The sequence below is a fragment of the Mytilinidion resinicola genome (assembly GCF_010093595.1).
Source record: "Mytilinidion resinicola strain CBS 304.34 unplaced genomic scaffold BDZ99scaffold_6, whole genome shotgun sequence".
Lineage (NCBI taxonomy): Eukaryota > Fungi > Ascomycota > Dothideomycetes > Mytilinidiales > Mytilinidiaceae > Mytilinidion > Mytilinidion resinicola.
This window is the reverse complement of record NW_022985442.1, coordinates 913,291-933,647: the sequence shown is the minus strand read 5'-3', so window position 1 is coordinate 933,647 and position 20,357 is coordinate 913,291. Positions and strand designations below refer to the sequence as shown.

The following is a 20,357-nucleotide window of genomic DNA, read 5'->3' as shown; positions in this document are numbered from 1 at the left end:
AGAAATACACCGAATGTAACCTGACATCCATACGACAAGCATTGGATTGCACGCGGGAGCAGACTGCCCAGGTTGGATAAGTACAGATATATACACACTAGCGCCAACTCTTGAAGGATTGCAACTCCACATTGCGGCACACTCGCACGTCCTGGAGGATTTGAACTTTATCGCGGCACTGACTACCGTTACGCCCAAGCTCACGAGACCGCGCTGCTCGCATTCACTTTCACGTGTTCGGCCGTCTTGTCGCGGGCGCGTTCCTGCATCCACGACGGGAGTCCCCGCAGCACAGGTGCACCTTTCGGCCCCAGAATGATCTGGCCGCTCTTTGCCGCGAGAATCTGCCTCGCCATCGCGTCTGCAACCGTCTGGGGGCTCATCAGGGGCGGCTCCCCCGCGGCCTTTAGGTCTGGCTCGATTGACGACGTGAGGCGGGTCCTGGTCCACCCTGGAAATACAATGGACGTCTTGATCTGCGGGCAGTTGTAGCGATGCTTCAGCTCCTGGTTCAGCGACTCGTAGAATGCAAGCAATCCTGCCTTGGTGCAGCAGTAGTTTGCCGTGCCCGCGATGCCGACGAACGCAGCCATACTGGCCGTAGTCATAATGTGTCCCTTCTTCTTCGCGAGCATGTCCGGCAGGAACTCCTGCACCGTATACCATTGACTGATGAGGTTTATGTCAAAGATCTTGCGGAGGCCTTCCGGCGTTGCATCGAGAATGTTGCTGGCGATGCCCACGCCCGCGTTGTTGATCAGGATCGAGGGCGGCCCCAAAGCTGCGCGGATCTCTTCTGCCGCCTTGTGCACTGCGTCGCGAGAGGTAATGTCACAGTGGAAGTATGATATATTTGCCCCTGCATCAACATGAGTATCAGCGATGTCAATAAAACGGAAATGCGAAGCCATACAGCCTCGGAGCTCATCTGAAAGTGGCTCCACATCGACGACAGCCACTTTGATCCCCTTCGCGACCAGGTTCCTGACCACCTTTGCGCCGATTCCATTTGAGCCGCCGGTAATTACGGCGACCTCTTTCTTCCAGTCCCATACGCTCTTATCATCATTCCAGAGCCATTTGTTGTCAGCCCAGTCGCTGAGCACCCTGTTCGCCTTGCGGAGAAGGCCAAGCGCGAACAGCCATTTCAGGGATTTGATTATGGTGGCATGGTACTTGATCGGAATCCGAAGGAGTACTGGGTCGCGAATAGAGGCAGGTGCCCCAGCTAGGAGAAGTAATAGGGGACCGGTAACGTAGGGCGAGAATGCGGTATTCTTGACGATCTGAGCCATGCTGGCCTAGACGTGAGTATACTTTAAACGAACGCGCGTAAAGGCTTGTTAGTAGATAAAAGGGGATGTTGCAATCTGACACAGACGAGAGTTCGTGTTGGTTTCTGGGGCCGAGAGCTGGAGGTTATATACGTGCCGCGGTATACCCCTTGGCCAGAGGCAGACCATCGGCAGATGCCTTGTCGAGGAGCTGAGGCGTACGACGCTCAGAAACGCCTTTTGCCTTGTCGCATGGGAGGCTGCCCATTTGCTGTGTCTAGATTAGTAGAGATATAAGCCGGGAGGTCAGCACAAGGAATTAATTGGTGCATTGTGAATTGCATGTTGCCTGTTCATAAGCATGTGAATCCATGCATCGCGCTGAACCGGTGACAGGTCGCGCATAGGATTGCCAAGTGAGAAGTTCGTAGGGCTGAAACTTTGGATTCATCCCAGCTCTCCGCAACATTGAAGCTGCAAAACACCGTTTTCCCAATCCATGCGCGCATGTCTTCAGCTCGGTGCACCATCAGGGGCACATTAACACCCTTCCTCTACCCTTTCCCGGGCGACTGCGGCCTAGTATCCTCCCGATCTCGGAATCGATTCAGATTCGTCGCAGCAAGCAGACGATGCAACTCGACCGCCACGCCCTCTACCAGCTCCCAAGCCCCTCCTTCGCCTCCAGGAGACCCTTCAACAGATGATAAATTAGCCCATCTGGACCCATCTCCAGAATCGTATTCCGCGACGCCCTTTGCCGACAGATGCGTTCTCTCCATTCACGGTGGTGCTGGCGGGCATGGCTGTGTCTCATTCGTGCGGGAGAAGTACATTGAAGAGGGTCCTCCTAATGGTGGTGATGGAGGGAGTGGGGGGAATGTCTACATTCAGGCCGTACGCGGCGAGACGTCGTTACACAAGCTGGCAAGGAGGAGTCTGCTGAAGGCCGGGCGAGGGAAGAATGGGCAGGGCAAGATGAGGGGTGGTGAGAGGGGCGCCGATGTCCTCATCACCGTGCCTGTCGGGACAATTGTGCGAGAAATATCAAGATTCGACCCTATTACTGAAGCAGAGGAAGCGTACCGTGAGGCGGAGAAGTATGGAGAGTCGCCGCATGAGGAGACTCGGGGCAGCTGGCGGAGGGATAAATGGCTCGTTTTCCCGGGAAGTGAGCCCTCTAAGGTCGCGAGATGGGAGTTTCCTCCCCTGCCAAAACCGAGAAGATCGATTCTGGCTGCTGTCCAACCCCAAGCCCCGATATGGCTCGATCTGGACAAACATATGGAGACGCCTCAGTTGTTGGTTGCCGGGGCCATGGGTGGTATGGGCAATCCTCACTTTGCAACACAGAATATTTCAAGGCCAAAATTGGCCACGAAAGGCGATGAGGGCATGCAGCTAAACATTCAGTTGGAGTTGAAGATACTGGCAGATCTTGGGCTTGTAGGTCTGCCCAATGCTGGAAAGAGCACTCTACTCAGAGCACTTAGTAACAGCAGAGCAAGAGTTGGAGACTGGGCGTTCACGACGTTACAGCCGAATGTCGGTACTGTGGTGCTCGACAACCACAAAGGTCGACCCATTGTCCACTCCCGAAGGCGAAATGGCGAGCTCAGGGATACCTTCACCGTCGCCGACGTTCCTGGCTTAATCGAAGACGCGCATCTCGACAAAGGTCTCGGATTAGGCTTCTTGAGACACATCGAACGCGCGGCAGTCCTCGCCTTCGTGGTAGATCTCTCCGCTGGCGATGCTGTTGCCGCACTTAAACTTCTCTGGAAAGAAGTCGCGGAATATGAAGCACTTCGACATCAAGAACTGAACTCTGAGACTGAAAGACGCATGGTCGACTGGAAGCCCCCATCCGAGGTCCAAGCCGCCCTCTTCAACACCAACTCGCCAGAGCCGCTACCAGAACTCACAATGCCGCCTATTTCGTCTAAGCCATGGTTCGTTGTTGCATCAAAAGCGGATCTACCGGAGACACAGGAGAATTTCTTCGCGCTGCAGAGCTATTTAGCTGCCGTTAAGAAGGGCGACCAGCCGCATCCGAGTGCCCGTAGGAATGCCTGGATGAAGAAGCTGCAGGTTGTGCCTATAAGCGCCATTCGCGCTGAGGGTGTGGAGACAATTCCGCAGATCGTCATGGAACTGTTGGAAGACTGAATTGAAGAGCCCTAACTCGAGGTGGCCCTCGTGTTTCTAAACTCGCATCGTTTAGCTCAAATCACTTTCACAAGCCGCATCATTGCGGCCTTGAGCTGTTGAGGGCTGTCACCAGGTTCATCCACTGACTATAACCCATGGACAAATTCGTCACGGGTATAGCGTATGCCTGGACAAGCGTCGGAAGAGCTCAGCTCGTCTGTCTCTCACTTGTATTATACCACTGTAAATGTAAACACATAAAATGATACCCCGTACTACAAAGCATTCATAAAAATGTTATCTCGGTCTCCTGTTTTTATCACCTCACTTATCTTCCTCGCGCAACTATTTGCACACTTTCGCAAGCTGTGTCAGTCAGTTGAGTCTTTAATTAGGGGGCACATTTACCGACTCTCATTGCCAAAAAAATCCCTTGCGTGTTTGTAACACCGGTTATAGTGCTTTAAGGTACTAGTGTGATCCTGGAGCATACGGGTCATGGTTTGGTCCATATATACGCTTCTATATAACCGTCTAAGGTAGCCTAGCAGGTGTGGAGCCTGCTAGGAGGATAAATTCGCATCTCCTTTAAGTTACCTAAAAGCGTTATTGAACCAGTGCCAGCAAACAACTTTCCTAGTACCACACCTACCTTTAGAGCTACCATCCAAACAGTACTATCAGACCTCGTGATCACCATATAAGAGCCATGTCACTTCATTTCTCCTAGGGTATAAAAGGCCGAGAAGTAGCCCTGAAACATGCTTCTTCACGGAAGCTCGGCCTGGATGGACAGGCGTTGTTTGGTATGGCTTGGCGAAAAATCCTCCGCCAAAACTTCATGTGGGAGCTTGGTGGTGGATCAAAATCATAAATGCCGAAACCGAATGTGGATGGCTTCGGCAGCAGATCGAGATAATACCATTCAAGATGTCGTCGGAGGGTGTACTGGGAATCTCAAGATGTTGGTGTGCCTCAGCTCCGCATAGACATAGAAGTGGCGACCGGCTCGTGCACGCTACCACCTCATGCACGGTCTCGGAGGCCCCTCACCGCTTTTTCTCTCAAGCTTCAACACCGCACAACTCCACCAAAAATACACAGATTTCCTTCGAAAATGGATGCAATGGAAGCTGCGTTCGCGGAGCTTGATTTGATGGAGAAAAAGATGTATACTGAGGTCGCAAAGAAGCATGGGATTGACAGAACCACGCTCTCACGGAGGTACCGAGGAATCACGAAGTCAAAGGCTGAGGCCTACAATTCTCAAAAGCTCCTCTCTCCTGGCAAGACTAAGGCTCTCATCAAATACATCAACAACCTCTCCGAAAGAGGCTTGCCTCCTACGCATCAAATAATACGAAATCTCGCCCAGGATTTGGCTGGGAGAATGCCAGGAATCCACTGGGTTTCACGCTGGGTCCATTCAAATTCCAAACACCTCAAATCAGCCTACCTTCTTCCTATTAATAAGGAACGGAAAAGGGCTAATTCTGCCCTCTACTACAGCCTCTACTTTAAGCTTCTTAGTCGCAAAAGAGATTAATACAACATCCAGCTAGGAAATACATATAATATGGATGAGAAAGGATTTCTCATTGGAAAATTGGTTAAGAAGAAGAGAATCTTCAGCAAGCTTGCCTACGAGTCAGGAAGGATGCGCCATGTCATGCAAGATGGCAATAGAGAGTGGATTACTGTGGTGGCAGCCATCTGTGCAGACAATACGGCACTTCCTCCGACACTTATCTATCAAGCTGGAACAAACAATGTACAGGATATATGGCTTAAGGATTTTAATCCGGACGAACATGCCTGCTTCTTCACATCAACACCAACCGGATAGACCAACAACGACCTAGGCCTTGCTTGGTTGAAGATCTTTAATCGAGAGACAAGGGCCAAAGCCAACAAGGAGTGAAGGATGTTACTTATTAATGGCCACGGCTCTCATGTAAATATGAAGTTCATTAACTACTGCATCAGCAACAGGATTCTCCTGGCTGTATACTTCAGGACCTTTTGGGTGGCATGGAAGAAGGCTATAACTCCTTCTAATATAGCTAGTGGATGGAGAAAGACGGGTATTCACCCATGGAACCCGGAGGTTGTATTAGATCAATTCAATGCCAAGAAAGAGAAGGAAGAGGATAAAGATGAAGAAAGGCCATCATCAAGCAACTCTACTGGGTCGGCTCTTACAGCTGGTAACTAGAAGCGAATAGAAACACGCCTAAAACAGGTGGTAGAAGTTGCTATACAGTCCAGCCTCCAAAAAGAAGTACAAGCTTTGACCAAAGATGTTCACCAACTAATAGCAACTAATACACTTCTTCAAAGTCAAATTCGAGGCTACCAAGAAGCATTCAAGATAGAGCAGAAGAACAGGAAGCGGCAGAAGAACCTCTTTCAGATTCTGGCTGAAGATAATGATGGAAAAGCGGCAGTCTATTCACCCAATAAGGTGCGGCAGGCTCGAGAGCTACACCAAGAGAAAGAGGATGCTAAGGCTCGTGATACAGCTTTAAAGGCTGAGGAGAAGGTACAGAAGCAACTTGCTAAGGAAGAGAAGGAAAGAATAGCTGAGTTCAATCGCTCTGCTAAAGCTGCTAAGCAGAGAGAACAGAAGGATGCTGAGGATCTCAAGAAGCGCAAGGCACAGGAAGCACGTGAGGCACGTGATGCAGAGAAGCAGCTTAAAGATGAGAGGAAGGTAATACAGCAGAGGCAGAAGGCTCGCCAGGTTGTATTCACTATTCCTGAGGAGCCTACAGGCCAGCAGAATCATGAGGTAGAGGAGGGGGTAGCGAAATCAACCTCTGGCCGGCCTCAGCGTATCCGGAATACGCCTAAGAGGTACGATGACTCTGTGATTATGATAGAATGAAAGAGCGTCTTCGGTTTAGTCTCCCCCTTGATTTATATGAAGTTCTGAGTAATATGAGTGAATGTATATGTTTTTGAAGTTCGTGATGCATGCACGGGGAAACCGTGCACGAGGTGGTAGCGTGCACGAGCCGGTCGCCACTTCTACTCTTCATTCTCTTTCACCGACGAAGCTCACAAGTACTAAATGTGCACGATTGGTAGTATATTAGGTCGGCGATGCTATCTATCATTAAATTATAGCGCTAGAAAACATCAATATACCAGAATCAAGACACAACCATCGAGTCTGTAGAGCAAAAGTTTCGAACTCATTTGACGAAACTCAGGAAATTGGTGCTCTCCGACCGCAGCACCAACACACAGGGAAAGTTCAGACATTGTCACCCCAAGCCATGCAAAGCTGCCCCTGATTCCCTGATGGTCTACCCAAAAGAAGCAAAAGAAGAAGGGTTTAATGCTTCCTCCCCATCGCCCGCACGTGCCCTCTCCGAAATCACGAGCAAACCACCCACAATTCGCCATCGAGTAGCCTCAAACTACCCAACTCTATTCTCACTACACTTCACAACGGTCACCCCAACCCGCCTCCACATTCCTACACCCAAAACCTACGTGTCTTGCATCCCGTGCGCAATCTACGCTCAAACCATACCCTCATCCCCGACGCTCGGTTCAGCCTACAAACGTATTTCCATCCCATCGCCAACACCAACACGCCGAAATATTGGACCCACTGCGTATAGTACTTACATGTATAGTAGGCGTGCTGGGAGTTGGAGTGTATTTCTGGCTCCCACGTGGCGAAGCGGCGATCGGCGCAGGCTGCTGCGCCCCGTCTGCATGAGGAAGCTTTGGCACCGAAATCTAAACTACAGGGGTGTAAAGTAATCGAGATGAGATCGCGGGAAGAACCTGCTGGGTGAGAGGGGATGAGATTGATGCGAGTGAGAAGTGAGGAAGTGAGGTGGTGTTGAGTAAAAGGTACGGGCTGACCTCAGCTTCCAGGCACATACACAACATCTACGATCACAAAATCACGAATTGGGTATGCATCAATGACTTCTTTGCATCCTCACCAGTGACAGTACGCACAGTTTGGGTGTTGCTTGAATGAATTCAAATAAAAATTATCATTATACGTCGTCTAGCTCGACCACGGGGTATATAGCCTCTCCTCCTCGCTATCAGCTCCCAAACTCCCGCCACCTCTCAAAGAAACATCCAGCCGCCTAATTAGACTGCGGAGTAGTAGTAGACGGCAGCCTATAGAACGATATCGTCCCCGCTCCACCACACAGCTGCGTATCGTCGCCCGTGCATACCATATTGCACTGGCTGTCGTCCAGCGGCGTCGGCGCCGGGTTCGTCGGCCACAGGCTCTGGTAGCCGCAGAAGCACTGCTTGCTGTACTCGGTGCCCGCCGCGTCGTAGCCGAGGGAGGAGCACTGGTCCAAGCACTTCTCAGCGGTGTTGTCGGGGAACTCGAGCTTGATGCCACCGTTGATCGCGGGGTCGGCAGGCTGGCCAACGTCGCGGTTGCCGTCCTGATCCGAGTAGCAGCCAGCGTACGCCCATGTATCAGGGAGGTTGGTGGTCTGGACAGCAGCGACGGGGGCGGCGGCGGGTGTGCCGGTAGAGTAGAGGCTGACAAGATCAGGGCCACCACACACTTCGGCGCTGTCGCCGGAGCACGTCATGGCGCACTGGGAGTCGGAGGATGCGAGCGCGCCCTGGTTCTGGATGTAATTGTCACAGAAGCACTGGGAGCTGTACTCGAGGCCAGCGATGGCGTAATTGAGGCTGGAGCAGGTCGCGATGCAGGACTCGATGGTGTTCGTGGCGGAGTCGGGCTGGCCGTTGGCGAGGATGCGGCCGTGTGCGCCATCGGTCCAGCAGCCCTTGTATGCCCAGCCGGTGGGGATGTCGGTGGGGACAGCAGGGGTAGAAGGAGTTGGGGTTGGGGTGGGAGTAGAGACGGCTGAGCTAACAGCTGCTGGAGCGACCACGGTGCCGTCGGCGTTGATGTACTCGTAAATGGAGAGCCTTTGGCTACCGCCGCAGATCTCAGTAGAATCGCCGTCACAGGTCATGCTGCATCCAGCACTGCCGTCAGATGCAATGGCACCGCCGTTCGAGAAGGTGTTGCCGCAGTGGCACTCGTTGTGGTACTCCAGTCCGGCATATGCAAAGCCAGCAGCATTACAGCTTGCCTGGCACTTCGCAATGGTCAAGAGTCCGTCATAGGCGCCCACGGTGGTCAAGGTCCGCTCGTATGGCTGGTCGGTGTAGCATCCGAGACTAACCCAGGCGGGGCCAGCAGCGTAGACGTTCATCCTGTTTGCTCCGCCGCACATCTCACCAGCGTTTCCATTGCAACCCATGTTGCAGCCGACAGAGCCGTCCGGTGCTTGGCCCTGGCCATTCTGGATAAAGTTGTCGCAGTAGCACTCGCCGCCGTATTCCACACCAGCAATAGTGTATCCAGCACTGGCACATGCGCTGACACACTTATCAACGGTCAAGGAAGGAACGTTGAGTTCGTGAGATAGACCACGAGCGCCGACGCTGTCGGTATAGCAGCCAAGAGTGGCCCAGGCCGATGGGAGAGGAATGTTGGTTACTGGCGTGACTGAAGATACCGCTGGTGGTGCAGCACCGACGGGAGTTGCGCCTCCGTAGCTGTAGAAGTTCATGGCGCCTGGGCCACCACAGTACTCAGAGATATTGCCGTTGCAGGGCATGTTGCACGTGGTCTGATCTGCAAGCAGTGCGCCGTTGGCATAGGAGTTGTCGCAGTAACATTCGCCTCCGTATTCGGCTCCAGCAAGAGTGTAACCGGCCGCATTACACGCATCAACGCAAAGGGCAATAGTCAAGGCAGAAGTTCCACCAGGTGTGTCCACGCGATTGGCAAGGGTGCGATCAGCAACGGAGTCGGACCAGCAGCCTTCAGAGACCCAGCCATCAGGACCAGCGTTTGTCACCACTGCGGCGGGAGGGGTCACTGGAGTGGCGCCTTCGAGATAGTACATCGTGATTCTGTCAGGGCCACCACATGCTTGGGTAGCCGTCTTGGTGCAGGGCATATAGCAGTCGGAATCGTCTTTGAGGACGGCGATCGGGTTGACATAGTCCCCACAGTCTGAGGAAATTATTAGCGAGCTAATCACTAATGCAGGCCGAAAGAGACTTACAGCACTGCCCACCATATTCTATGCCAGCGAAGATATGGCCAAGCTGGATACATTGGTAGACACAGTTGTCATCATCAACATGTTCTCCCCAATGAGCCGCGATGGCAAGAGTACGAGAAGACTGAGTATCCCTGTTCTCTCCGTCAGCGCTGGGTCGATGAGATAAGGGAAGGTGGTCTCACGAGTAGCATCCCATATACTGCCAGTTGTCGAAGTCGGGAGGATTCAGAGGCTGAGGGGTGTCTCTGATCTGAATAGAACGAGCGGCCGAAAGACCAAGCAGAGACGATGCAAGGAAAAGAGCGGAGGTCTGGATAGTTGAACGCATAGTGAAGGACGTTGAATAGCAGAACGAAGACAACTAGAGCGGCTAAAAACGATAGTGGTGGTCTAAAGAGTGAGACCGAAGGATACCGTAGGGAAACCCGCCAGGGATGCCATTGCTATATACATTTTCTACTCTGTGCGAAAACGCGGAGGAGAGTCAGGACGTGGCGGCTAGACTTTCTCAGCCCTGATCTGGCGCACCTGAGTCTGGAAGCTTGTGAGGCCGTGGCAGAGGTGTGGCGTATTGGCAGATCTCGAAGAATCATGGCGTGTGCAACACGTGCCTGGCTAGATCACCAGCCGCCGTTCAGCTGCGCTCAAATGCGTCCGAGGCCTCATGGGGAAATGAATTGGGCGACTTTTAGACGCTTCCAAAACGCCCCAACTCTTGTTTACTCTTGTTTTTACCGACGCGGGATATAGGCGAGACGGGCCTTCCACGGCGCGTCCGTGTGGCTTCGTATCCCTATCTGCAACTCAGAGACAGCTGGAGTCTAGAACAGAACAGAGAGGCTGCGGCCAGGCATGGGGCCTCGATCTAGGACTAGCCGGATGCATTGGGATGCCTCAAAGCGGCAGACGACGATGTATGAGGCTGATGTTGATAGAAGTGAGCGCGTAAGAGCCCGTACACGGGTACCGAAAGCAAGCTCCCATAGCGAGCACCGTGGTTGACAAGTTTTAACAGCGCGCCAGGAATCGATAGCCTCTCCAGAAAAGGACTCGCCGGAGCTTTTTGAGTCAGGCGTTGAAGCTTGGCAGTACCGAAGCTTAACTAGCGTGAGCCCCGCGCGGGTAGATCAGGGGTACGGGCATTTCATATGTGGTATAGTGAATACTTAGAGCAGGGCATACAATACTGGGAAGGTATCGAAAACTTATCCATTAAGCTCAACCCATTACGCTCCCAACCTCACATCTTTCGAATTCCATGCATGAGCCGAATATCTGGAAGAGTCACCTCAGGTGGTGGCAGGAAGACGTACGCTCGTCTGATGTGACGAAGGACTCAGCAAATAGGTCACTACAAGCAAAATCACCGAACAACCCGGACGACAAGGCAGCGGTTCCAACCCGCTCATATGTACACTCCAGCAAGCGCTTCAACATCGCTCAGCGCACCATCCGTCATCCTTGGCATACGTCTGTGCAAAATATATGGGAGGGTTGTCATCAACATCCCAGGCGCCGTGATATTTTGCGATTATCCACAGCTTCCAACTTTCAGTTTCCTAGATCTCCGCTGACGAAGACTACACGCACCGCAGCATACCTGTGAAGCTTGTTAGAATGCTTATACGGATACTCGAAACCAAGATAATCTCACGCTGCTGAAGCCGCAAACACTTCTGCTCTCCGAGCATTAGTTAACAGCATAGTACTCATGAGATAGTAACTCTGGTCTCTGAGACGTAGGCTGTGAGGCCATCTGCTTGCCCAGCCTATAGGAAGGTTGTGGTTAGAGCATGGGTGACATAGGACTGATCGAATAGAATAGTGATCTGACTTGCCGTAAAGAATATTCCTAATCGTTCTCGTACAAAAGCAGTCATACGGTCTTGATGAGGTGGCCTTCGCAGTGCTATCAGGTCTGTTCCGTCCTCGTAGATACTACTACTTGCCCCCCCTAGTGTTGGCCAACCCTCGGGGTCGCCAGGAGTGACGTTATGGAATTTTTTCCGTAAAGCTTGCAAGACTCGTTGCGAGGGCGGATCAAGCGATAGTAAAGTGTTCTCGAACAAGAGGGCTTCACCTGGCCATCTTCATTAAAATCTCTATACCATTTCGAACGAAATGAGACCGCATACGATATTCTTTCAGCTTGGCTCTGATCTCCAGTGCGAGTTGTACTCTTTCGGTCTCCTTTGCCCCTGTCCTCGCTCGTTCCCTAAGATGTTCCCAGTTCCTAGCGCATTGCTTGGTATGTAAATCATCTAGTCCATCGGCCCGGTCAAAAGCGTCTTGTTTTGTTTCCAATTCTGCTAGCTCGCTTTGCAGATACAGCAGGTTCCGGGCGGAGAGCCTATCGAATCTGCGAAACACGGCTGTTGACTTGTCGCGGTCGCTCGCGACGAATTGGGCAAGTGAAGGATATCCGTTAAGAAAATATGGTTTTGTACGGCTTAATTCAATGTCGGAAAGGGAAGCAGACATTGTCGAGATGCTTGCACATTGTACTGATCATTGTCTAGCGTTCTGGTAGGCTCCAAGTCGGCCAAACCCAAGGTTTCTGACTGTCTGCAGGCAGGAGTGGCAGTGCAGGTGCCTGCAATCATTGGCTGATCTCTTTTAGGACGTATGGCGGGGCAGATTGCTGCAGCCTCAGCCTTCCACCCTGTGTTCAACTTCAAGTAGAGCAGTGCTCGCGCAGCTATTGTTCTCTACCACACTTACGGTTCAAGTCAAAGAGAACATGGAGAAAAGCAGGTATCATGCGACTGTCGAGAGTGTTAGTGATGACAGCAATCATGAAGGTTACCTTGTCTAGAACATTGACCTGCCATACATTGAAAATTTACTGACAAGATGCTTAGCATGCAAGAACTCTTCTCAACATACCGAAGAGCTTGCACAACGTCAGCCTTACACTGTAGAGCTTGTCGAGAATGATAGGCCACATATTTCCCCCGTCCATGGTAGTGGGCTTCCGCAGAACTTCGCATGGGATCGATTTCTGGGGAACATTGATAACGACTGCCCAGCTTATATCATTCAGCACGGGTCGCAATCTCTGTCACAAGAGCTGCTCAAACCAGAAGTCGTCAAAACGTACACAAGCCTTGACAAATTAGAGACCAAATGTCTCCAAATCGTAGCGTTCGTTCGCAGCCTGCAGGATCGAGGGAGACCGATCACCGAGAACAAATTGCTGGCCGTCATTGCTCGCCACCGGCAACTAGTCCATGCGTATATTGACGTTCTTACGGCGTCGCAACACCCCGTAGCCAACTCTGGTTTACGCCGTTTACCCACTGAAAGTCATGTGCCTGCCCGTCTTTGGAAAATTGGGACTCATTCGTGTATTGAGTTGCTGCGTTCCAGTCTGCCACAGAGCAAAGAATGCATGCTAGCTTTTATCTACTCTGCATATCGCACCTTTGGCTTCCTCCGCGAGATATTCCCGGCATTTGGGGCGACCTGGATGGAATGCTTAGGCGACCTTGCGAGATACAGAATGAGACTCGAAGAAAAGAGTCTCCAGGAGCGAGACACGTGGGGCGAGGTAGCCAAGTTTTGGTATAGGAAAGGCTCTGTTGATCAGCCGAGAGTTGGCCGCCTTTCCCATCATCTCGCGGTCCTTTCCAGACCGAGGCTTTTAGAGCAGATATTTCTGCATGCCAAATCGCTGACCTGCATAGAACCGTTTCTGCAGTCCCGAGAGTCAGTCTTGACTCTGTGTCAAACAGATCCTTCCTCATGTAGCCGAGCTTCCGACATCTCCGCTGTTGATATTAGCTTCTGCCAGGCTCTTCATTTCACTTTTCGGGATTGGCATGGCTCAGAAGTAGCTTGGGCCAAAATGACACTATTCGAGGAAAAATTATCAGCCTATCTTGAAATACTGAAAAAAAAGCATCGACGAAGAGCCCTCATTATGGCAGGAAAGAGGCATCCACATTGCCATTATAAACATTGCGGGACTCTTTGAGTGGGCCTCTGAATCTGGAATCTTGAAACGGCTACTCGGAAGTCCCCTGAAAGGATACCACCATACCGAACAGCTTCCATCACAGCCAGCTCCTATATCTGACCAATGTCATACCCCCTTCAAGTCAGGGACTTCTTCAACAGATTTACGCCACCAGATAGGGAAAACTGTCCAGACCGAAGAGCAGGATACCAAATTGCTTGGCAGTGATAACATCTATGACCTTTACTACCCAGGTCGTTTGGCTTTCTCAACGTTTGAAGTTTTTCTTCATCTTGCTAGGAATAAAAACCTGTTGCCGCACCTTCATGTCATGCTGATCTGCGTAGGTAGCGTTGGAAGAATTCCGAGTCTAAAGCCTTTACTGGATAACGTGCCTTGGATGCAGCTTATCCGTTTTCTCAACAACTTAATCAGACTTCCTGGCGCTGAGAGTTCAAACTGGACCTCCGAGTTCCCACATGAGCGTCGAGATGGCTCTGAACATTGCCCAGAAGATTTTCTTTCGAGAGGTCAGATATGGAGCCACTCATATTGGCCCGCTGATTGGTTTGACGACGTTAGGAGCAATTTGGACCCAGAGCTTTCATGTGCAGCACGGCTGAAAAAAATAAGAATTCAAAGGATACTGTGGTTGGGAGTGAAGATTGCGCGTGTAAGTCCAGAAGCTGTAGATCTTTGATGCAACCCGTTGACTTAAGTGTTCAGTACAAACGCTGGATAGACTTTGATCATAAATCAAACACGTTTCTAGACATTCAAACCCAAGTCCCGAAAAGTAAATTCAATTATCTGATATGGGTTCCGCCCTCCGATTTGTCTCCATATCCGAAGTCAACATCTTTTCGACCGCCTCAAGAATTACCGTTTCAGCTACACAGAGAGTCATCGTTTCACTTTGACAAAGAGTCATTTTCTCAATCACCACTCTCTACGAAGGCTGAGCAATATCTGCAAGATAAATCGGCATCGGATGAGCCTCATGAAGAAAACGGTCTGAAGTCAAGCACGGCTGTACCCGGAAGCAGCATCACAGTACCAAAGAGCAGCATGACTATCTTAGAGAAAGCTGGCCACCAATTTGATCCATTTCTGGGAAAGCGACGGCAAGGACTGCCCATGACCTTGCAAACCGCCAACGGCCCAGCTACTGTCATGGCCTGTGCCGACTCCGGATCAGATGTCAACATGATATCTCTCGAGCTGGCCCGCCTTTTCGGATTGTCCATTGAAAATACTGTCAATCATCAACTGTCGTTCACGTTAGCAAACGGTAGATCAGTACGAGCAGTGGGAAAGACGACAACTGAATGCTCATTCAGCAGCGAGTTTCACCTGATGGCGATTCCATACATTTGCTCTTTTTATATATTCCAAAACGTTCCATCTTCCCTCATCATGGGTATACCCTTTTTAGATCAAACGAGGACGATGACTGATTTCCGCGGTCGCCTAGTCGATTGACCGCCTTCTATTCCCCAGGCTTTCTGCGTCAGAGCAGTCGGCAATTCCAGACGAAGACTTTACTGCGTGGTAGAGAACAAAGACGCACTCGCGTATGTGGATTCCGGATCAGAAATTGACCTTGTGTCCTTGGCATATGCGAAGCGCAGAGGCTTCAATGTCAAACCATCTAGCCAGGACATTATATTTGCCAATGGAAGTCGTGCTCATACGAATGGCACCGTGGACGTTGAGATTGCATATAAATTCGGCAGAGAGCTTGCCCACCGTGATGTCGAAGCACGAGAACGTCTTATCAAGCTACAAATGTCTCCAATCATTGTCACGAGGTTTCATGTGCTAGCAAATCTTGTCTTCGATGTTCTACTGGGAGAGAATTTGCTTCACGAACGACAAATCTTCCAAGAATGCCAGGATTCGTTCACCACCCTTACAACATCAATGGGCTTCAGTGTGCACGGAATTATACATCTTGAGCCAACGGAACAACTGCTCAAAGGTGTAGCCCAAAAGACGAAACGCGGGATGCTTGTAATATCCAAGAAGCGCAATGAGAAGAGACAAGGTCTTATAGATGTTGTGAACTTCTGAGTTTATTTGCTAACGATCCCACAGGTTCGATCGTCATTCCTCAGTCCACGGCGGATGAGCAGGATCAAAGGGAAAATGCACGACGTGAGAAGGAGCTCGCTAGAATTGACCTCTTACCGGAGAGCGAACGCGAAGCTGCATATGAAGCTGAGGCTCAGCGTCAACTTCACTTCGATCGACAAAGGATACCTGCCGTTCCATAAATTGACAAGATCCAGACGCCTAGAGAAACTAGGAGTAGAAAAATTGGCACACTCATCAAGTACTCTGCCCATGTGTACACATGTCTGCTACTGCTTGGGGCGCTTCAATTAGTTTCCACATAGCCCAACGTGGAGGGCTTCTATCTTGTTCAGATTCCTGAAAATACATTGAAGCACCCCAAGCAGTGGCAGACTAGTGTACACAGGAGGCAGCTTATTCTGGAATTAGAGTGACACCTTTTCCATGCACTGCGCGAGGGCAGAGAACGTCGCTTCAAGTGCTACACTTGTCGTGGCACTCCCCAGCCGCCTTCACCACTACCTCATAGACAGTTGGGTCCAGATTGAGGCCCCTCTTGGAAAAGCCTAACATGGGGTTATCTGACTCCCAGTGCGATCTACCTATTTGAGTATCCGAGATACTTGACCATTAAGATAATACATGGACACGTGACTTTTGGTGGTGCTCTTATCTCGCCTTCCGCATCGGGTAATTTTTGAACCACTTCGTCTCACCTCCCATGACCTACCTGGGCACAAACCCCCCTCGCCGCGCACCACATTGATAGCTATCCCTGGTGGAAAGCCACGAGGATCCCGCTGGAATGAATCCCCGATGTAGAAACCGTGTTATCATGCTGAGGCCCGCCGAGTCGTGCAATGTAGCTCTATCTAAGATCTCCGCAAGCTGAGCTCCGGTCATAGCGCGTCCTCCATGATACAGAACCCCCATATCAGCCACTTGTATGGCTATATTTATATAGGTCATGTTGCCACTATTTTCACTCGAATAACCCAGCTTGTCTTCTCCGCTTGGTGGATAACACCAACCCAACTCTTTACTTGCAACTACTCAAGACCTCGAAGCAATGTCAGTAGATCACGGCGACAATGTCGCCCGGATGGATGATCTCGAGCTTGAAGCCGCTGGCTACAAGCAGTCGATGCCCCGTCAATTCTCCCTCTGGTCCCTTAGTGCGCTCTCCTTTACCCTGACCTGCACCTGGCTCGGGACCGGATCATCCGTTGGCATCAGTCTGACAGAAGCCTCATCTGCTGGCACTTTGTGGTCTCTTCCAATTGCTGGATTCATGACATTGGTAGTGTCAGCAGGAATGGCGGAACTGGCATCTGCATATCCCTGTGCTGGCGCGCAGTACTACTGGTCGTTCATGGTAGCAAGCGACGAGTACAAGCCTTTCATGTCTTTCGTGTAAGTTTCTACCTTTTCAGAACGTCAAACTACGGAGGATCCGGTCACTTATACTAATGCCCCTTTTAGCAACGGATGGGTCAGCGTACTCGGCTGGTGGCTAGGAGCGGGCTCGGTAGCCAACTTCGTCTCATCCATGATCCTGGATATTGTCTTCGTCTGGTATCCGGACTACAGCCAACAACACTGGCAGCAGTACTTGGTATATGTCGCCCTTATTTGGCTGGCGGTGGGAATCAATGTCTTTGGCTCTCAATGGATTCCGCTTTTTAACAAGTTTGTATTCTTGCTGTCAGTCGTTACTCTCAGCAGTACCATGATCGTCCTGTTCGTGGTCAGCCGCCACCATCACGCATCAGCTTCATTTATCTTCACGGACACAACTAGTCGGAGCGGCTGGTCGAGCGAGGGCTGGTCATTCATGCTCGCGGTCGGCAACGCCGTCTACTCTTTTCTGGGCAGTGACGGCGGCGCCCATCTCTGCGAGGGTGAGACATCTTTATCTTCTCCAGCCTTTCAATGTGCTAATCAACGTCGTAGAGATACCCAACCCAGCTCGAAGCGTTCCCAAGGTCATCATGTACCCTCTGCTTATGGGCCTTATTACTGCGTTTCCCTTTGCTGCCGCTTTGATGTACGCAATCACGGATCTCTCTGCTGTCCTTGCCACCCCGACGGGACTGCCGTTGATCGAAATCTACCGCCAAGGAACTGGTTCCAACGTTGCAGCATCGATACTGATGGCTGTTTTTGCGTTCTGTTTCTTTAGCAACTTGGTCGCAAATGGTAAGCCACCTGAGTGCAACATTCAATTGTGGAACCAGACTAATGCAAGATGTTTAGCTACAACCGCATCGCGTACCCTCTGGGCCTTCTCCCGTGATGGAGCCTTACCCTACTCCAAGATCTGGATGGCCGTCCATCCCCGCTTCCAGATGCCTTTGAACGCCATGCTGCTCTCCGCATCATGCATCTCGGTCCGTCATACCCCCCCTTCCAACAGTTTCCTCCTAGTAGCAGACTACCGAATAACACCAACCATAGATCTACGGCGTTATATTCATCGGCTCCACCACCGCCTTCTCCGCCATGCTCAGCGCCGCCATCGTCTTCCTTCAAACCTCCTGCGTCATCCCGCAAGCTATCCTCCTCTACCGCGGCCGCGATAAAGTCCTGCCTGAGCGCTACTTCAGCCTCGGCAAGTACGGTGTCGTCATCAACAGCGTCTCCGTCGCCTGGGTCGTGTTCCTCGATATCCTGTACTGCTTCCCAACCTCTATGCCAGTCACGCCGCAGAACATGAGTTACGTGTCTGTTGTGTCGTCAGGCCTTGTGGCGTTTGTGATAGCGCTATGGTTCACGTCGAAGAAGGGGAAGTTTATAGGCCCACATGTTAATTTCGCGTTGTTGGAGGAACGGAGACATGCGGCTATTACGGGGCGATTGGAGACTCTGGATGGGTTGAGTATGCAAAACAGCGAGGATGCCGTGGGAATGACCCAGAAGTCGTGATGGTGGAAAGCTTAACATCGTGATGTTGGATAGTTTGACATTGTGGAAAGATATCGCCTAGCAATGTGCTTTGGATAGACAGATAGACAGTAGGATCTTGTCAAGTTGAGAATCGCAAACGGAGTTTTGAATATTTGTAACTTGCATGGCGATGCTAATACGTGACCCCTAGAGAACTCAACGCGATAGTTCAGCTTCATCGGCGTGTTTCAGGCTGAAGACCATAAGCGACAACAGGGTATTCTCCAGGGTTTTGGCAGTGTTAAAACCCTTACGAGATCCACGTACACTCCTAGGCGCTACGAATTCTCCAGGTATACAGTACGAGCATCTTGTTTCAGGCTGAAAGGGCTCCAGTAGTCTAAAAACTATGCGAGGTCCACGTCCACTACTTCTAGGCGCTACAAATTCTCCAGTAATCCTATGCGATCATCTTATTTCAGGCCAAAGGTCCTGGGCGACCGCAATGAATTCTCCACACGGTTTGTGTCAGCATCGCAATAAAGGTAGAAGTCCCTAGGCGGCGGTAGCGGATTCTCCACAGGGTTTGTACCAGCATCGCGCTCAAGCCGATGAACCTAAGCCGTCGCTTTGCATTCTCCACAAGGTTTATATCAGCATCGTGATAAAGGCCGATGAACCTGAGCCGTTGCTGTAAGTTCTCTAGAGATCTTATATCAGCATCGCGCTTAAGCCGATGGACCTAAGCCATCGCTTTAAACTCCCCATAACATTTATCTCAGCATTGCGATGAAGTCGATGAACCTAAAGTATTGGATTAAATTCTCCAAGGATCTTATATCAGCATCGCGCTCAAGCCGATGGGCCTAAACCATCACATTAAATTATGCTTATACAGTATACCTGGAGAACCCATTGCGTCCGCCTTTATCCTTATTCCTTTAGCTATTTGGCACTACCAGATTCTTGGAGAATCCAGTGCGTCTGCCGTTATCCTCATTGCTTTAGCTATTTGGCACTACTAGATTCTTGGAGAAATCTTTACACCAACCCTCATTCTTATTCCTTAGGGCATTTAACACTACCGGGTTCTTGGAGAAATATTTGCGTCCACCTTTATCCTCATTCCTTGAGCTATTTAGCACTACCAGATTTTTGGAGAAATCGTTGCGTCCGCCTTTATCCTCACACCCCATGAGCTATTTGGCACTACTAGAATGTTGGAGAAACCGTTGCATCCGCCTTTGTCTTCCTTCCTTAAGCGTAATTCCAGCTCTTCTAGCACTTGGACAACCCGTCGCATCCGCCTTCATCCTCATTCCTTAAGCGCACTTCTAGCTGTTCTGGCAATTGGAGAATCCATCGCGTCCGCCTTCATCCTCACGCTTCATAAGATATTCAGCGCTACGAGGATCTTGGAGAAACCGTTGCATCCGCCTTTATCCTCATCCCTTAAGCGTAATTCCAGCTCTTCCAACAATTGGAGAATTCGTCGCTTCCACCATCATCCCCGGACCTCATAAGCTATTTAGCACTACTGAGTTCTTGGAGTGAAGAAAAGTGGCACACGCAAAATGTCTTCTGATCGCGGCAGACGTACAGTATATCTTGTCAAACTGAGAATCGCAAGCAGAGTTTGAATATTTGCGATCTGCATGAGTGCCATGAGACGACAATGAAAATAGTGTTCTTGTTGAGAGTGTGTACGCTCTTTTGGCACTGCTTGGGGTGTCGCCATGGCCTTTAAAAAACTAGATGCGATGTAAAATCAGCTCTGCTGGAGTTTGAGCAGCCTTTCGGGTAATGCTAGGCCAAGCATTGGCGAACTGTGAAAAGTGAGTGAGATGTGTCGGTGAATAATTTCCGTTGGCACGTGTGAAAATTTAAATGTGGGGCGGCAATTCCAAGGGTATTTATTTTGAAATATTT

The 20,357-nt window shown here is 50.7% G+C and overlaps 11 protein-coding genes across 11 annotated transcripts; 8 read left to right on the top strand and 3 right to left on the bottom strand.

Moving 5' to 3' along the window:
- Nucleotides 1-1,398, bottom strand: BDZ99DRAFT_264840 (NAD(P)-binding protein). Its single transcript, XM_033713832.1, has 2 exons — nucleotides 914-1,398; nucleotides 1-859 (listed from the first exon to the last, which is right to left on the bottom strand). The coding sequence occupies exons 1-2, from the start codon at nucleotides 1,293-1,295 to the stop codon at nucleotides 201-203; spliced, it is 1,041 nt and encodes a 346-aa protein (XP_033579301.1). The 5' UTR covers nucleotides 1,296-1,398; the 3' UTR covers nucleotides 1-200.
- A 325-nt stretch (nucleotides 1,399-1,723) lies between these two features.
- Nucleotides 1,724-3,787, top strand: BDZ99DRAFT_264825 (GTP-binding protein Obg/CgtA). The gene has a single exon (XM_033713831.1). It carries the CDS (start codon nucleotides 1,782-1,784, stop codon nucleotides 3,441-3,443), a length of 1,662 nt encoding a protein of 553 aa, XP_033579300.1. The 5' UTR covers nucleotides 1,724-1,781; the 3' UTR covers nucleotides 3,444-3,787.
- Nucleotides 3,788-4,417: 630 nt separating this feature from the next.
- BDZ99DRAFT_461059 (uncharacterized protein) lies at nucleotides 4,418-5,016 on the top strand (the record flags this gene model as incomplete). The annotated part of the gene is made up of 1 exon (XM_033719525.1): nucleotides 4,418-5,016. A coding segment is annotated over exon 1 (255 nt), but the record flags the coding sequence as incomplete, so codon positions are not given.
- On the top strand, nucleotides 5,002-6,312 carry BDZ99DRAFT_474519 (uncharacterized protein; the record flags this gene model as incomplete). The annotated part of the gene is made up of 3 exons (XM_033721913.1): nucleotides 5,002-5,196; nucleotides 5,392-5,632; nucleotides 5,675-6,312. The coding sequence occupies 3 exons, from the start codon at nucleotides 5,002-5,004 to the stop codon at nucleotides 6,310-6,312; spliced, it is 1,074 nt and encodes a 357-aa protein (XP_033579298.1).
- A 194-nt stretch (nucleotides 6,313-6,506) lies between these two features.
- Nucleotides 6,507-7,423, top strand: BDZ99DRAFT_264806 (uncharacterized protein). Its single transcript, XM_033713830.1, has one exon. The coding sequence runs from the start codon at nucleotides 6,732-6,734 to the stop codon at nucleotides 7,200-7,202; it is 471 nt and encodes a 156-aa protein (XP_033579297.1). The 5' UTR covers nucleotides 6,507-6,731; the 3' UTR covers nucleotides 7,203-7,423.
- A 28-nt stretch (nucleotides 7,424-7,451) lies between these two features.
- BDZ99DRAFT_439374 (WSC-domain-containing protein) lies at nucleotides 7,452-9,007 on the bottom strand (the record flags this gene model as incomplete). Its single annotated transcript, XM_033717654.1, has 2 exons — nucleotides 7,452-8,292; nucleotides 8,614-9,007. 2 exons carry the CDS (start codon nucleotides 9,005-9,007, stop codon nucleotides 7,544-7,546), a joined length of 1,143 nt encoding a protein of 380 aa, XP_033579296.1. The 3' UTR covers nucleotides 7,452-7,543.
- Nucleotides 9,008-11,349: 2,342 nt separating this feature from the next.
- Nucleotides 11,350-11,944, bottom strand: BDZ99DRAFT_357544 (uncharacterized protein; the record flags this gene model as incomplete). Its single annotated transcript, XM_033714638.1, has 2 exons — nucleotides 11,350-11,588; nucleotides 11,644-11,944. Coding segments are annotated over 2 exons (540 nt in total), but the record flags the coding sequence as incomplete, so codon positions are not given.
- Nucleotides 11,945-12,521: 577 nt separating this feature from the next.
- On the top strand, nucleotides 12,522-13,899 carry BDZ99DRAFT_558225 (uncharacterized protein; the record flags this gene model as incomplete). The annotated part of the gene is made up of 1 exon (XM_033727227.1): nucleotides 12,522-13,899. A coding segment is annotated over one exon (963 nt), but the record flags the coding sequence as incomplete, so codon positions are not given.
- Nucleotides 13,861-14,148, top strand: BDZ99DRAFT_338250 (uncharacterized protein; the record flags this gene model as incomplete). Its single annotated transcript, XM_033714331.1, has 1 exon — nucleotides 13,861-14,148. A coding segment is annotated over one exon (288 nt), but the record flags the coding sequence as incomplete, so codon positions are not given.
- A 2,463-nt stretch (nucleotides 14,149-16,611) lies between these two features.
- Nucleotides 16,612-18,591, top strand: BDZ99DRAFT_569022 (amino acid transporter; the record flags this gene model as incomplete). The annotated part of the gene is made up of 5 exons (XM_033727843.1): nucleotides 16,612-16,955; nucleotides 17,025-17,443; nucleotides 17,496-17,741; nucleotides 17,799-17,932; nucleotides 18,000-18,591. The coding sequence occupies 5 exons, from the start codon at nucleotides 16,612-16,614 to the stop codon at nucleotides 18,465-18,467; spliced, it is 1,611 nt and encodes a 536-aa protein (XP_033579292.1). The 3' UTR covers nucleotides 18,468-18,591.
- Nucleotides 18,592-19,479: 888 nt separating this feature from the next.
- BDZ99DRAFT_461054 (uncharacterized protein) lies at nucleotides 19,480-20,234 on the top strand. The gene is made up of 2 exons (XM_033719524.1): nucleotides 19,480-19,944; nucleotides 20,029-20,234. The coding sequence occupies exons 1-2, from the start codon at nucleotides 19,646-19,648 to the stop codon at nucleotides 20,066-20,068; spliced, it is 339 nt and encodes a 112-aa protein (XP_033579291.1). The 5' UTR covers nucleotides 19,480-19,645; the 3' UTR covers nucleotides 20,069-20,234.
- Nucleotides 20,235-20,357: the final 123 nt, after the last annotated feature.